The sequence below is a fragment of the Rutilus rutilus genome (assembly GCF_951802725.1).
Source record: "Rutilus rutilus genome assembly, chromosome: 18".
In the NCBI taxonomy this organism is placed as follows: Eukaryota; Metazoa; Chordata; class Actinopteri; order Cypriniformes; family Leuciscidae; genus Rutilus; species Rutilus rutilus.
In genome coordinates, this window is record NC_140231.1 from 18,273,120 (window position 1) to 18,287,412 (window position 14,293).

Here is a 14,293-nt window from a genome sequence, read left to right on the forward strand (position 1 = left end):
TAATTGTAATAACATTTCACAATATTACTGCTTTTACAGTATCAAATAGCCTTGGTGAGTAACATTAACATTAATAAATCTCACTTACTAACACTAAAGTCTTACCGACTAAAGTCATTAGTGTTTTTAAAGATGAACTAATCTTTAGTTAGTAATCTAGATTACTAAAGGTAATCTAAATGTAAAAACAGCTGAAATGAGCATGAGAATTACATATTTAGTACAGGGCAACACAGATAACTTTAAAAATATGGTACTAATATATATCGCACATCCAGTCGCTTAAAACCATTTTTTCCTCAACACATTTAGCAATATAAGTATTATTCCATAGCAGAGCAGCTTACACATCATTTAATATTCAGGCTATGTGCTGGTTCAAATGTATTAGTAATTGTAAAAATGATCCTTAGCAAGCACCACTAACAAGACAATGATGTAAAAAATCTTACATTCAGTGTATGGTTCAACTGGCTGCCCAGAGGACATGAAATATAACACATTCAGCATTGCACAACCAAGCATTTCATTATAAGCATTTGAAATGGCCTTGAAGTGTACAACATCAGCAATTGCTGTAGCTGAAACATCCTTTATTCATAGCAAAGATGGATGGAAAACGACAGCTAGGGAATGACTGACTGATTCCACTGGAGAGGAATCAAAGCGAACCCACAAAGGCAAAGCGATCTTCTGGTTATAAATAAAGATCCGCTATAGCTGTTTTCTCTGGATGAAACACAAGCCTGCGCTGAGATTCTTTCTATGCAAAGTGTTCTCACCATTCTATTTGAAATGGAAAACAAAAAGAAACAAACAAAATGTGTTCCATTTTTCATAAGCTACTGCAGCATTCGCTGACTGGGGTTTATATAACCGCTGATTGAATGCAATGGGAACATACAGAACTGTTGCTTCATGGTGAAGCCTGCCCTGATGATTCAGTCTCGCTTCACAGTCCCAGCAGGAAACTCAGTAATCTTTCTAACAGAGCTCGCTGTGATCCTCCCGAAACATCTTCTACACTGATAAATATTATTAGATCTCAGGACTCGCATATCAAAGCGCAAAAATGACCAACAAGTGGTCCAATGCAAATAAACATGTTCTGCTTCCCACACGAGATTAGTCAGTCTGAAGGGTCATTAGATGATTCTCATGAGAGCTCATCAGAAGTCCATCACAAACCCAGAAGTCATTTGGAGAGAATTGCAGGAAGCTCATTTAAGTATATTTACGTTTCAGCGTTAGTAATTGGGGACAAGGGCCTGTGTTATTTAAAGAAAAAGGCCAACGTCAACATAACGGAAATTCTCTGCTGCCAGGGTGAGAGTTCGGGAATTATTTCACTTCTGGGAGGCTGTTTTGAGGAGAAGAGTCTGAGCAGACATATCCGGCATTCTTTGCACTGTTGTCAGGAAAACAAACTGCTTTAGAACAAAACAAGAGAATATTTCCTGTCAAATGCACATGCATTCATGGCACTTCAAAGTGTTGGATTTAGTTCATATTGCGTTATGCTGTACGCATATGACGGATGACAAAGGCACAAAATTGGATCTTAAAGCACAGCACAGGTGGCACTGACATAGAGAATTGATCCAAAATCATGCGTGTGAGCTACAGTAGAAAGGTAAACTGGGTCAGACACTCTAAATCAGTGACAGCTGTCATTCACAGCCACACATGATCATAAAATGCAGGTCCATTCACTGACAACCACTAAATCGCTGAAGGTCGGCAAGCCACTTTATGTATCTCATGTGTTTGCTAAGAATTTGCATAAAACCATTCTCAATGTTATTACATCGTCAATGGTTTATCACCTCAGTCTGCCAACTCTCCTTCAAATAAATGACTTCTGGTAGCTTTTTTGCTTCCAATCGCTGTCAACGTGAACATTTTACTGAGAAGAATTAAAATGTAAGCATTAAAAGCATTAAGGTTTTATGACTGCATCAGAAAAAGTGAATTGGTGAGTAAAATCTATGTGAATCTAAACAAACGATACATTATATAGGAAAAAAAGTGAATTGCTAAAAAACTTGCAAGCGTGCAAACTATCAACTGTTTAAGTGTTTTTAAAGGAATAGTTAACACAAAAATAAAAATTGTCATCATTTACTCACAATATGTTGTTCCAAACCTGTATGACTCTTTCTGCAGTGGAAAAGAAAGTTTTGGTGAACACTGACACCACTGACAATTCTCAAAATGTCATCATGTTCCACAGATGAAAAAGTCATACTGTTTTGGAACGACATCAGTGTTGAGTAAATGATGACAGAAGTTTCATTTTTAGGTACAACTTTCCATTTAAAACATCCTAAAAATGCAGTGACAGAGTCTTACCATTTGAATTGCTTGGCTCCCATATTGACACTAGAGTTTCTAGCCCTCTGCACTACGTTTATTCATCAATAGAACATCAAGAAGTTTAGGAATCACCATCGTTCTTACAGACAACTTCTTTAGAGTCCTGTCTCAGCACACAGCGTCTACAGCGTTACCACTCGTTTGCTAACTAGCTCCTCTTTATCACCATGCTTGGAACTGACAGCAGATCCTATGCGGAAGTTCAAAGCCTCTTCAGATGCACTTGATGTTGTCCATATGGAAATCCTGTTTTCAATCCGTCTACAGTGACAGGAGAGAGAGACACTGCTCGGTCACCAAGGCAGCTGCATCCTGCCCCCTCCTCTCCTTCTCTCTCCGGCTGTGAGTTGGGCTAATTATTCCTCTTCTCAGTTCAACCTGTTCACAGGCGACTGCTTCACTCCGTAAAGCTCTCCATCGCTGAGATCTGCATGTCCCTGTCTAGTTCTCGGGCTCCCTCCCTCACTAGCTCCTCTTTTTCTGTGCGAAGATGTCAGACTCGGTCCGGCCTTCCTCTGTTTACCCTCCCCCTCCAGCCCTCCCTCTATTTCATCTTCTTTTTCTCTGCCCTGCCTCTCTCCCCATCTGTTAGAATCAGTATTTTGACTGAGGGGAGCTGGTAAATGGACTGTCTGGCTTGTAGATGGGCACATATCTGCTCTGGACAGTTTGCATTTCTAATTTAACATGACATTCAGGCAAAAGTTTGGGGTTGGTAAGATTTTTTTTTTATTATTGTTCTCTCAGGCTCACCAAAGCTGCATTTATTTGATCGAAAATACAGTGAGAACTGTAATATTGTGAAATTTAAAAGACCTGTTTTCTATTATAATATACAGTATTTTAAAATGTAATTTATTCCTGTGATGGCAAAGCTGAATTTTCAGCATCATTACTCCAGTCTTCAGTGTCACATGATCCTTCAGAAATCATATGCTGATTTGCTGCTCAAGAAACATTTCTTATTATCAATGCTTAAAACATATGTGCTGCTTGATATTTTTGTAGAAAACGGTGAAATTTTATTTAAACCATTCTTTGATTAAAATAAAGTTACAAATAACAGCATTAGAATTGAGCATTGAAATATAATTTCTCTGTAACAATGTAAAATACTTTAATATCTTTCAAATAAATGTGAAAAACTGACCCCAAACTTTTGAACGGTAGTGTACTTCTGATTTGACATGTCATTCAGGAATAAGTCCTTTCACAGCATTACTTTTTTGCCCATATCAGCTAATACTATTTGCACATAAACATTTTTATGCAATGTTTTACTTAAACTTCACACAGAATTTGAAATCAAATAGCGTATTATCCATTGACTGGGCTGCTGGTAGATTTAGTAACTGATTCAAAAGAGAGCAGACACAGTTGGCCAAATCTTGGCTAATTTATCAGCCTTGATGATATATCCATCTGTCACACTCACAACATTTTCATAGTACTATTTAATAAAGAGTATAGTGAACAGAATGTGATTGGGACATGGTGAAATCCAAACCTGTCACTCACATGACTCAAAGTTGAAAACACTGTTCTGTACAAATGGATTTCATAAGTATCAGAAATACCAATGCTATAAGAAAGTGGGAATAAGCTGATGTGAATAACTACAGATAGATTTTCAATCCTACTTCTCCCTACAACGCCCAGTGTAAACGCCCATATATATATATAAAAAAGAGTCAATTACAAAGTTTATAAAAGCATTTAAGTTTAAGCATGACTCCAAATGTACCCTCATCTTAGCCCTTATAACAACTGTAAATCACCATCAACTAGCCTACAGGGAAGTGAGCTATTCAGATCAGTCAAGATTTGACTGATCAAGTGCCTCTTAACTTCAGCACAAGTCACTGACCTAGACAACGTCCTAGAATAGTTTCTTACATAACACTCATGTTATGTAAATACATTTAAAGGGGTCATGAACAGCATTTTTTTATTATTATTTTATGTTTCCTAAGGTGCACTTAGTATGATTTTTACATTAAATAAAAAAAAAAAAAAAAAAAATTCACATAATTTAGAAATAAAAGCGCATTTTCTACCCTGATTTTAGCCTCTTATTTGAACGCTCTGTTTAAAGGGGCGTGTCTGCTGTGAGACTTCAGTGTAAATGCCCACTGCTGTGATTGGCTAACATCTACAAGTATAACATGTGGAACTCTCTCAGACTTTTACTACATTTTTACTAGGGATGTCAACGATTAATCGACGATCGATTAATTGTCGATAATACATTTAATCGATACAACTTATCGATCATCGATTAAGCAGGTCTTCATGCGCGTGCGTGCTGCTCAACCGCGAAACATGTAAAGCGAGTGTGCCGGAGTTATGTTTGGGACCATTTTACACCTTCATCATGACTAGAAGTTTGCGTCTGCAATCGCAGCCTTTTGTTTTGTGCAAATGTAAGTTGTAATACTGTTTATTTTGTGTATGCCTATCTATATCTGATTTATCTCGCATTGGATGCATTTGGTTAAGAATGAACTCTGTAGTAAAGCGTCAGCTTCAGCGCGTGCAGCTCAAACGGCAGTGCACGACTAATAATGACTATTGGGACTGTAATATTACATAACATTATAAAGAGAACAATATTGTAATAAAACATTGTGAATTATTTGGGTTTAGTTGCCGTGTCGCGTTGCTCCAGGAAAAGCGCGTCCACAACATGAGTAGTTCTGAATGAATGGCACGTAATAGTTCAAGTTCACTTGTGCATGAATTTGCGTCATTTTGTGCAGATATAATTTGTAATATTATGTTTATTTTGAATATATCTGATTAATCTCATATAGGATGCATTTCTTTTAGATAAATAATGTGCTAGCAAGGTGCTCCAGTTTAACGGTAGCAGATTCATTCAGCGCGTGCAGTTGTCCCAGGAAGAGCGCGTCCACAACTGTCACACATTCTAAGCGCATACGAGGCGTTGGTGACACGTTGTATTAGTAGTTTGAATAATTAATTTAATTAGCAATCACATAAAACATTTTTACAATCCTACTAGCCCTTTATTTATATTTATAACCATTATTGATTTGGTGAGGAACATAGCGTTTTTAGCAGCATTTGCAGACCCTGTCATGCTGTTGGCCATAGCCACTGCAGTAGACGCATATGGCAGTATTACGGCTAACGATTAATCGATTAATTGATCGTTAATTTAAATGACGATCGATCATGGGAATTTGTGAAAATTGACATCCCTAATTTTTACTATTACAGCTGTTGAGATTAACTAATTGTGAAAAGTGTTGATTATAGCATTAGATTTAGATTTATTCCCGTCGCATGAAAGGTTTCAGTGATGAGCATGTAGCCGATCACGGACATGTTGAGCGCGTGAATGCAGTGATCTCGTCATTGCAACTCGATTTCTGCACTCTCACGAATGGTTTCATCACAACTAACAGTGCAAACACGATGTAAATAAGAGATTTCAAAGACTCTACAATGAAATGTGGAGTCATTTCGGTATCTATTTACCGAACAAACAAATAATGCCCTACTGAGACATTTACAAAGTAAAAAATAATTAAATAAAAATAAAACCTTTCCTAGCATTTGGATCCTTTGGAAGGTAATGTTATATTTAGTCCAGTGATCCGGTATCACTCTCATCTCACTAAATGATGTTTTATTAACAAAGTTCGGGAGGAGCAGGTTCAGATAATTAACCAAATTATGCACAGCTGGAGATTAATCAGTAATCAACTCAATGACAGAGTATAAATTCACAGCAGACCTATCTCTGTTCATTGAAAGTTTGTCAGCATCCCTCCTCCACCCCATCTCCTCACTTCCAGTTCCATCTACACTTACCAACTGGGGGGAGTACTCTGGGTTCGGGCCTAACTCCGAGCTCGGAGCCCTCTCCCCGGACAGCACGCCAAATACGCATAAACTTATTGTACTAATTATATGTAGATGCGAACTCGTGAACACGCCAGTGGGCGTTAGTGACATCATCACTAAAGATGTGATGATGTAGAAGTAGGCGTTGATCTGCAGAGGCGGTCTTTCGTCATACTATTACGTCTTAAACAAAATCCGAAACAAGTTGTTTTCTGAGCTTGGATTTATTAAAAGTAATTTTTGGACTAATAAGGAAGTTTTGAATTCTGAAACTTACAGGATGTTTTTTATAGTACAATGTCCTCTTATATGTCATATAAGACATCCTCTTATATGTCCTCTTATATTTTATTTCTCGATTCATGACCCCTTTAAAGACATCTTCAAAAACGCATAATGACTAAGCGTACAAATGATGTTCTTTTGGTGTTCTTTTGGATAATCAGGTACTGAATCAGCTCCTTCAGCTAAAAGACCCACATAAAAGGACAGACACATTTTATGGTTTTCAGTGGCAAATCATGATGATGCCTTAGAGAAAGCCAGCGGGCAGCAACATCTCAGGCTTTACAAAACAAGCAGTGAGAAAATCCTCGTGACAGCCTCCTCCAGCCAATCTATTACTCCTCTCATAAAAGCAGAGAGAATAAAGAGAAGGGGTTGTGATAACATGTTTTTGTGCATTTGGTAACTAAGAGATAAGGTGAAAACTGATGACACTGAAGCAAATGATTCTCAGCTGAATGTATTCTCAATTTACAAGCTTATACTGTATCTACATCAGCATCTTATTTTCTATTTGTCTGCATTTTTTTACCTTATTTCTTTCAGTACTTACAAATATGTAAATGTTACAATTCACATTTCCAGCTTTGACTCCAACTTTATTACTTTTTTAACTTTTATATTTTATATATACTTTTATATCCCTTCTAAATGTTCAAACTATAAGTTAATTCAGTGTAAAGTAATATACAGACTGGCTGCATTTTATTTAACCATCAATATTCAGAATTTACCCAGTGGATCTTGCTTCTGTCTCCTCTTCAAATGACCCCTTCTGTCCCTCATATTGCTGGACCAATGCTCGGACACTCCAGCAGGGGTTCTCACTGTCCTCCTCACTACTGCAGCCACGACTAAGAGCAACAAAAAGAAAATAAATGCAAAGAGATTAGAAACTGTAAAATGCTGTTTCAAGGATGGATGATTTTTTCATTTGCAAGCTAAACGGATTGACAACATCCTCTCAAATATTTTTCATAATTCTGGCCTGTTTCAGGCTTATGCAAACTATTTTCAAAGCTTCAACAAAGCATATTAGAGATTGTTGCTAGAGCTGACAGCAAAGCATAAGTTGAGGATGAAACTGCAAATCTGATTTTCCATATGCTGCCTCTTAACTGAGCGGCAATACCCTCAGACAGCAGCAAGAGGGCATCTGTTCATCTGTTAAAGAAACAGTTCACTCTAAAATGAAGTTCTTTTTTTGAATCATCATTTACACATTGATATGACTTCATTTCTTCTTAGAAATGCAAAAGTAGACATTTTAAACAATGTCCTGATTGGTCTTTTCCATGCATTTACAATGAATGGGGACCGAAGCTTTCAAGCTTCAAAAAGGCTGCGAAAGTATCATAAAAGGATTATAAAAGTCCAAAATGTAAGAATTTTTCACTGATAACATTTCACCGACTCAATTGCTTTGTTCATGAACTGGACATTGTTACTCTCGTGTACGCATCAAGAAGAGCAAGGGTGGATGTCAAGATTTGGATGTCAAGATCAGCGCATAATGACGTCAATTTCAGCCTAACATAAAGTTGACAATATGAGGGTGAGTAAATGATAACAGAATGTTATTTTGGGTGAACTATTCTTTCAAGCAAAGCTAATGAATCTTCTTAAAATGAGAAGGAGAGCATGTCCAAACTTCCACTTAATTCTGTAAAGAACAGTTCCTCTACGACAGCAATTCTACTTCAATGAATAAAAGTTCACAAAACTCTATTGAAGAAGGAGAAGGAGAGAAAAGGCACAATATATGTACCTCCATTCTTGTCGTAGATGGAAGACGGAGCGTCCAGGGCGTGCGGCATCCTGCCTGGCTACTGCCAGTGCTGCTGCTGCATTCTGGGCCATGGCCATGGTGGAATGAGGCCTGTGATTGGTCGAGGAGCCAGTGGAACTCCTGCCTACACTTGCTCCAGTTCTGTGACTGGCTGATGCGGAGGGTTTAAAATGTGCAGCCAGAGCGAGGATGAGCCTCATGGCGGATTTCAGGTTCCCCTCCACAATGTCTTTGAGGACAGAGAGAAAGAAATAAGTAGGTCTATCAGCTTAAGTGTGATTAAGAGCCTGCTCTGTAACTCACCCCTGGCAGACGTCTGTGGCATTCTGATCCGTTTGGATGACACGAACTGCAGAACCTTCTCCACATTCTGCTTCTTCTCCTGATCGTCCCGTGGCACATAATGAATGCCATCCAGCAGCTCACCAGCTTGCCAAATAAATAAAACACATCTCAATACCAATATGTGCATTATATTAGAGTCTTGCAATAATTGTGGTATATGATGTATAGACTCACCCACTATCTCAATGAGGTGTGCTAAGACCACACCATCTCTGAGATCCTGTCGTAGATCACTCACAGGTTTCAGTCCAGGTTTCTTCCTCAGCTGTGCATTAACCCAAGACACATAGGCAGCCAGTTGCTGCTAGAAAGACAAACATGTCATACATGTGAATGCAAACTTGGTTAAAGTCTATCGCTCAAGGGCAGATTGGGCAAGTAGCCCCCCACTCCCCAATAAAAGAATAATCCTTTTTTCCCCCGCAATTACTTCATTATTTGCTTTTTGTAATGTGTCCACCACGTTGATGTAATATTGTTCTATTAATGACTCTAGGTGCTGTTAAACTGCATCCCAGAAAGCCATGTATTATTAGTGCTGGCAGTCCTGGTGGAGAGGTTGCACAGGATGTGCCTGTGTTGCTACCCACTAGGATACCCGTTGTCAAAAGAAATTTATGCCTCAGTGCTCAAGAAGCACCAACTTTGACAGGCCAAGTCCATCCCCATTCACCCCGGCCGGTCAGCATCACCCGGGTTCAACGCATGGATTAGTCTGACTTGCACTTTCTCTGCCTGGTCACAAAAGGACAGCTTAACTCCCCACGCTCACGCTTCCTCTTCAGCAAATACATGTAGGAACACATAAAGACTGCAGTGAGGTTTGCCGCAGTTCTTCCCTCTGGCAAATGTGCTGTGCACTGAACAAAATATGAATTTATTTTTTTTTTTTACAGTGCAGAAGAATGTGGGGTGGCTGCAGGAAAAAATACAGCAGGTGGAAAAAGCGTTTATGTGAGCTAAATAAGCCCAGCAATAACTTAATGACACAAACAAACCATAACTGTATCATAAAAGTCGTCCATATGACTCATATTTCAAGTCTTATAAAGCCATACAATGGCCAAAATTTGCATGCTATTCACTGATAATATCCCCCACAATTGAGCTGTTATCCAATGCGACACAAAGCCGTGAGTTGAACATGAGAACCTCTATTGAAAGAGGTCTATTGAAATGTCTTCAAAATGTCTCTTTCTGTGTTAAAAAAAGGCTTTTGCAATAAATGAAAACAAAAAATGTAAAACATAAGTATGATTTTTTATTTAGCCAATGTATTAAATTGATCAAATTTGACACCTTTGAACTTTCTATTTTTACTTTCTACAACTGTTTTTTATCATTCATTGATAATAATAATAAATGTTTCTTGAGCACCAAATCAGCATATTAGGCCACATTTACATTACATGGTTCAAGTGACCCAATTCAGATTTTTTCAAGACTTGCTACTGCCAACACATACATGACACGCTGCTGTGAGCAAGACATGCTGCTGCTGTACAATAATACATACATGAATTACCCATAGCAGATTTATGCAGGTGGAACTGGGGAAGGTGGAGGGTTTCAACTGCTACAGCAAACGCTAACCAAGTATTTGAAGGCTTCGCACATGAGCTCATTGCTACTGATACAGCAGGAACCAATCAGCTGTGATCTATAGAGAATGATGTGAATGCAAACAGGTTGAGTTAAGGACCTATTAGCATGCGCCATTTAGATTTTCATGACAGATCTTTGTATATATCGGATATGGGTCACTTTTAAAAGAAGATGTAAGCTGGACGTCACGACAAAAAAAAAAAAAAAACAGATATAAACAACAAATTGGGCTGCAGTGTAAATGCAGTCTTAGATTGATTTCTGAAGGATCATGTGACACTGAAGACTGATTACATTTTAAAATATATTCAGAGAGAAAACAGTTACTTTAAATTGGAATAATATTTATACTAATGTTTTTACTGTATTATCTGAAGGGGGTGGATTGGAATCCACTGCTGCTTCAATGTATATGTAATGAGTGATTATAATCAAGGTATCAATCAATATTTTTTCTTCTAAATATCAAATGAGTTGAATGACTTCTCTGGAGATTTCACTTTGTTATAAAAGTTACCAGTGCGATTACTGAAATGTTCTTTTCATGTATTCTTTAATATGTTTTTGATAATTTGATATGCAGTAACAGTGCTTCCTTATTTAGCCCAGCTTCCAGAAATGAAATAGGGACTTGTTTTGTGTTTGAGAAAGGTCTTCAAAGTGTTAAAACATATAGGGGTCATTGAAGCCAAAAGTTTAAGGGACCATTTCTTTGTTAAAGCCTTACTTTCCAGTTAGACTAAAGTGTAGCTCTCCTTGAGAGAAAGAATGCATTATCTTGATGTTTTGAGAGGACTCTCCTGTTTATAGTTAGAGCCTGGCCAAATCCAACCTTGGAAAAGCTGTGTGTCGGTGTGTGTGTGTTAGTCTTCTTGGTTACAGGTTAAGGAACCACTGGCATTATTGGAGATTGACTGAGTTGTTGTTCGGGACACGACGTGCCTAACTTCAGGGTCTGAGTGTCAGCTGCATAATCGATGGAGATATGCTTCCGTCTTTCTGTATATGTGTGGAAAATTACTATGTTTATCTATTTCTTAGCCAATCAGAAACTGCAATCTGAAGCAAGGACGTAGCTTAGACCTTGGTGGAGGGTATAACTGCTGTGATCTTTGTAACTGTAAGCGGGGCGGCCTACGAACTCCTTGTGAGTCTTGAAGCTGACTTCTGCTTAAGAAACTGCAAACTATATCTTCAGTAAAACTTTACTTCAATTTACCATAATTCTGACTCTGGTCCTTGGGTACTAAACTGTTACCCCCTAACATATCTATCAAATAAATGCAGTCTTGGTGAGAATAAAAAAAACCTTATCGACCCCAAACTTCTGAATAGTGTATGACCTAAATGGAACACACATGATGCCAAGTGTCACTCCCTGGTAAAATACAGTCTGCTATTATTCAAAAACTGTGGGGAAACTTTTCCTGGGGCCTCAACCTCCCAACCAACATCTAGTAGTTCTAGTAGTTGTGTCATGACACGTGCACAGTCAAGAAAACACATGCACAAAATGAGCTTTGCATGTTTTTCACAGGGACCCTTCATGCACCAACTGTGCACAGTAGTGTTTATTGATTTGCCACATGGTGGGCTGAATAACACAATGCAAGCTCTGTCTGAAGCATATCTGTCTCACTTCAATCTAACAGTGGCCCAGAGTGACAGGCTTCTCAGGAAGAACAACTAACACAGAGAACATTCAGCACAGATCCAGAGAAAGATGCTGACTGTGCTGTAAAACTGGAAGGTAGCAATAGTCTTGTGCAGCCAGCTGTACAAATGAGCTGTCTGTTCCCACAGCGACACCACAGATGGATATATCTCCATCACTGGAACCTGCTGCTGTGCTGTATTCTCACCTCATTCTAGGTGGAACTGACAGCTGGGATTCATAACAAAAAATCAATGATGGTTTGAGAACAGTGCTTGATGGTTTAATGGTTACAGCCGCAGGACAGGCAGATGTAGAAGCACTCAGCCTTAGGTAACATCAGTAGGGAATGTCTGATGATAGTGCACATAGTTAGAAATGGAATAATATGCTTAACACCTCCTCCCACACGTAACCACTCAGAAGAGCATGATGATATAGTAATCTTTTATTGTGCAAACTGTGGGTTTTATGCCATAATTCATAATTTACTGTTTTTATTTATTGTTTTCATTCACCCTTTCCTGTTCAATGTTCATAATTTCATAATTAAAACATTATTTTCAAAGCATTATTAATGCAATTGTAATTCAAGTGTCAATGCATTTATACAGCATATATATTATATACCTCTGTGGCATTAAACAGTCTCTATAAATGCAATATAATAGGATTGTGTCTCCCATTGTTCAACAGATGTCAAGATTATCCGTCACTCAGTTTGGAAGTCTTATGACATGTTACTGCTAACAAGCTACTAAAATTAGCGCTTTTATTGTACAAACTGTGGTCTATATGGTATTTAACTGTTTTTTTTACTTCAATATTTATGATTTCATATTTAAAACATTATTTTCAAAGCATTATTTCTGCAATTGTAATGCCTTTGTAAATACATTTGTATCACATAATTTATACATATATTTACAATTGTGAGGCATTGAACGGTTTCTATAAATGAAAGATTAATGGGATTGTCTCTCACATTGTTTAACAGTTGTCAACACTATCCTTTTCTCTGTTTAAACATCTTATGGACTGTTACTAGCATTTTACTGCTAAAACACTTACTGAAACTATCACTTTGTTGTGTAAACTGTTGTATACATGCCATCATTTATAGTGTGTAGTTTTTATTGATCATTTCAAGTTTATAATATTCATAATTTCATATGTAAAAGATTTTTGAAGCATTATTTTTGCAACTCAAATTCCCATGAAAATGGTGAATTTTGGGTGATTTAAACGGTCTATAAATGCATTGTAGGCTAAATATACAACTTCTGCGCAGTGTACACATGACACAAGGCTACTATTACAGCTGTTTACCAATAAACACTGACGGTAAAACTAATTTATACGATAAAGTGTCTCACAAGCATCAAATACTACATGAAAAAAGCAGTTATCTGTTGTTCTACAGTAACATCTCATAGAAGGCGCAAACAATGCCGTCGCACTCTTCAGAGTTTCACACGTAAACGCCTCTTTTATGTTGCGATAGCTACTGTGTTTTAACTTTTCATTGAGCTTCGACTTATCACAACTCAAATGAGCAAATGAAAAGAATGCACGTGTAAGGCATGAGGGTTTATGAGTTCAGTAGTATCAGTACCTCATTCGGACCCTCCTGCAGCACGTCAAGCAGATTTCCTTTAGACAGGGATGCGATCATTCTTCTGACTTCTCATCAAGGTGAGAGTGCGCGAGGGGGGGAAATGGTAACGTCCTTACTCAGCAAAAGCGTTTTGACCGCATATCGGTGCAACTGAGGTAAACAAAGGAAACTACAGAAAACACCTCAACCAAGGCAATGGCCATATGTGCCACCCCGTTAGTTCGCTAGACCTGAAACAGGATACGAGGTGGACGCGGATGGGGAGGAGAAGAACTGCGCATGCGTCCGCAGCAGCTGCTCCGCGGTCGTTATGGCGACGCCTCGAGCTTACGTTGGCTGTTTTACTGTCTCCAGCTTATGCGCTGTAAAGCCTGGTCTGGGACAGTGGAAAATTCATATTGTAGCTATTATAAATAAAATTTCTCATTCTAAGTCCACTTAAAACTTGTTGAAAGTAAAGCACGGTAGATAGGCTCTAGTCTGGATATCACACTCTGTAGTCCGTCCTTTTTTAAACCAACACCACAGCACAATAATATGTAAAAAAGTCATGATGTGAAATCTGAAAATTTGTAAGCAGTTTACTCTGGGTTCATTGTGTACAGCCCCATTATACCACATCCTTCCTGCCTGCCTCATGCTTCCTGCTTCTGCCTCTATACTTTTTTGTTTTTTAACTAAAAATCAAACCCACAACAATAAGCTATTTTTTTATATATATATATATACATTTTTAGTTAAAAAAAAA

General features: G+C 38.1%; 1 protein-coding gene across 1 annotated transcript in view; it reads right to left on the minus strand.

Annotated features, from left to right (window-relative positions):
* The window catches only part of dixdc1b (DIX domain containing 1b), a 29,623-nt gene extending 15,841 nt beyond the window's left edge, over positions 1-13,782 (minus strand). The window contains exons 1-5 of the mRNA XM_084388127.1: positions 13,543-13,782; positions 8,843-8,972; positions 8,627-8,752; positions 8,303-8,552; positions 7,269-7,388 (exon numbers count right to left, since the gene is read on the minus strand). Of these exons, the coding sequence (XP_084244253.1) occupies positions 7,269-7,388; positions 8,303-8,552; positions 8,627-8,752; positions 8,843-8,972; positions 13,543-13,602 (686 nt within the window). The 5' untranslated portion in view covers positions 13,603-13,782. The remainder of the gene's footprint in view (positions 1-7,268; positions 7,389-8,302; positions 8,553-8,626; positions 8,753-8,842; positions 8,973-13,542) is intronic.
* Between the last annotated feature and the right edge of the window lie 511 nt (positions 13,783-14,293).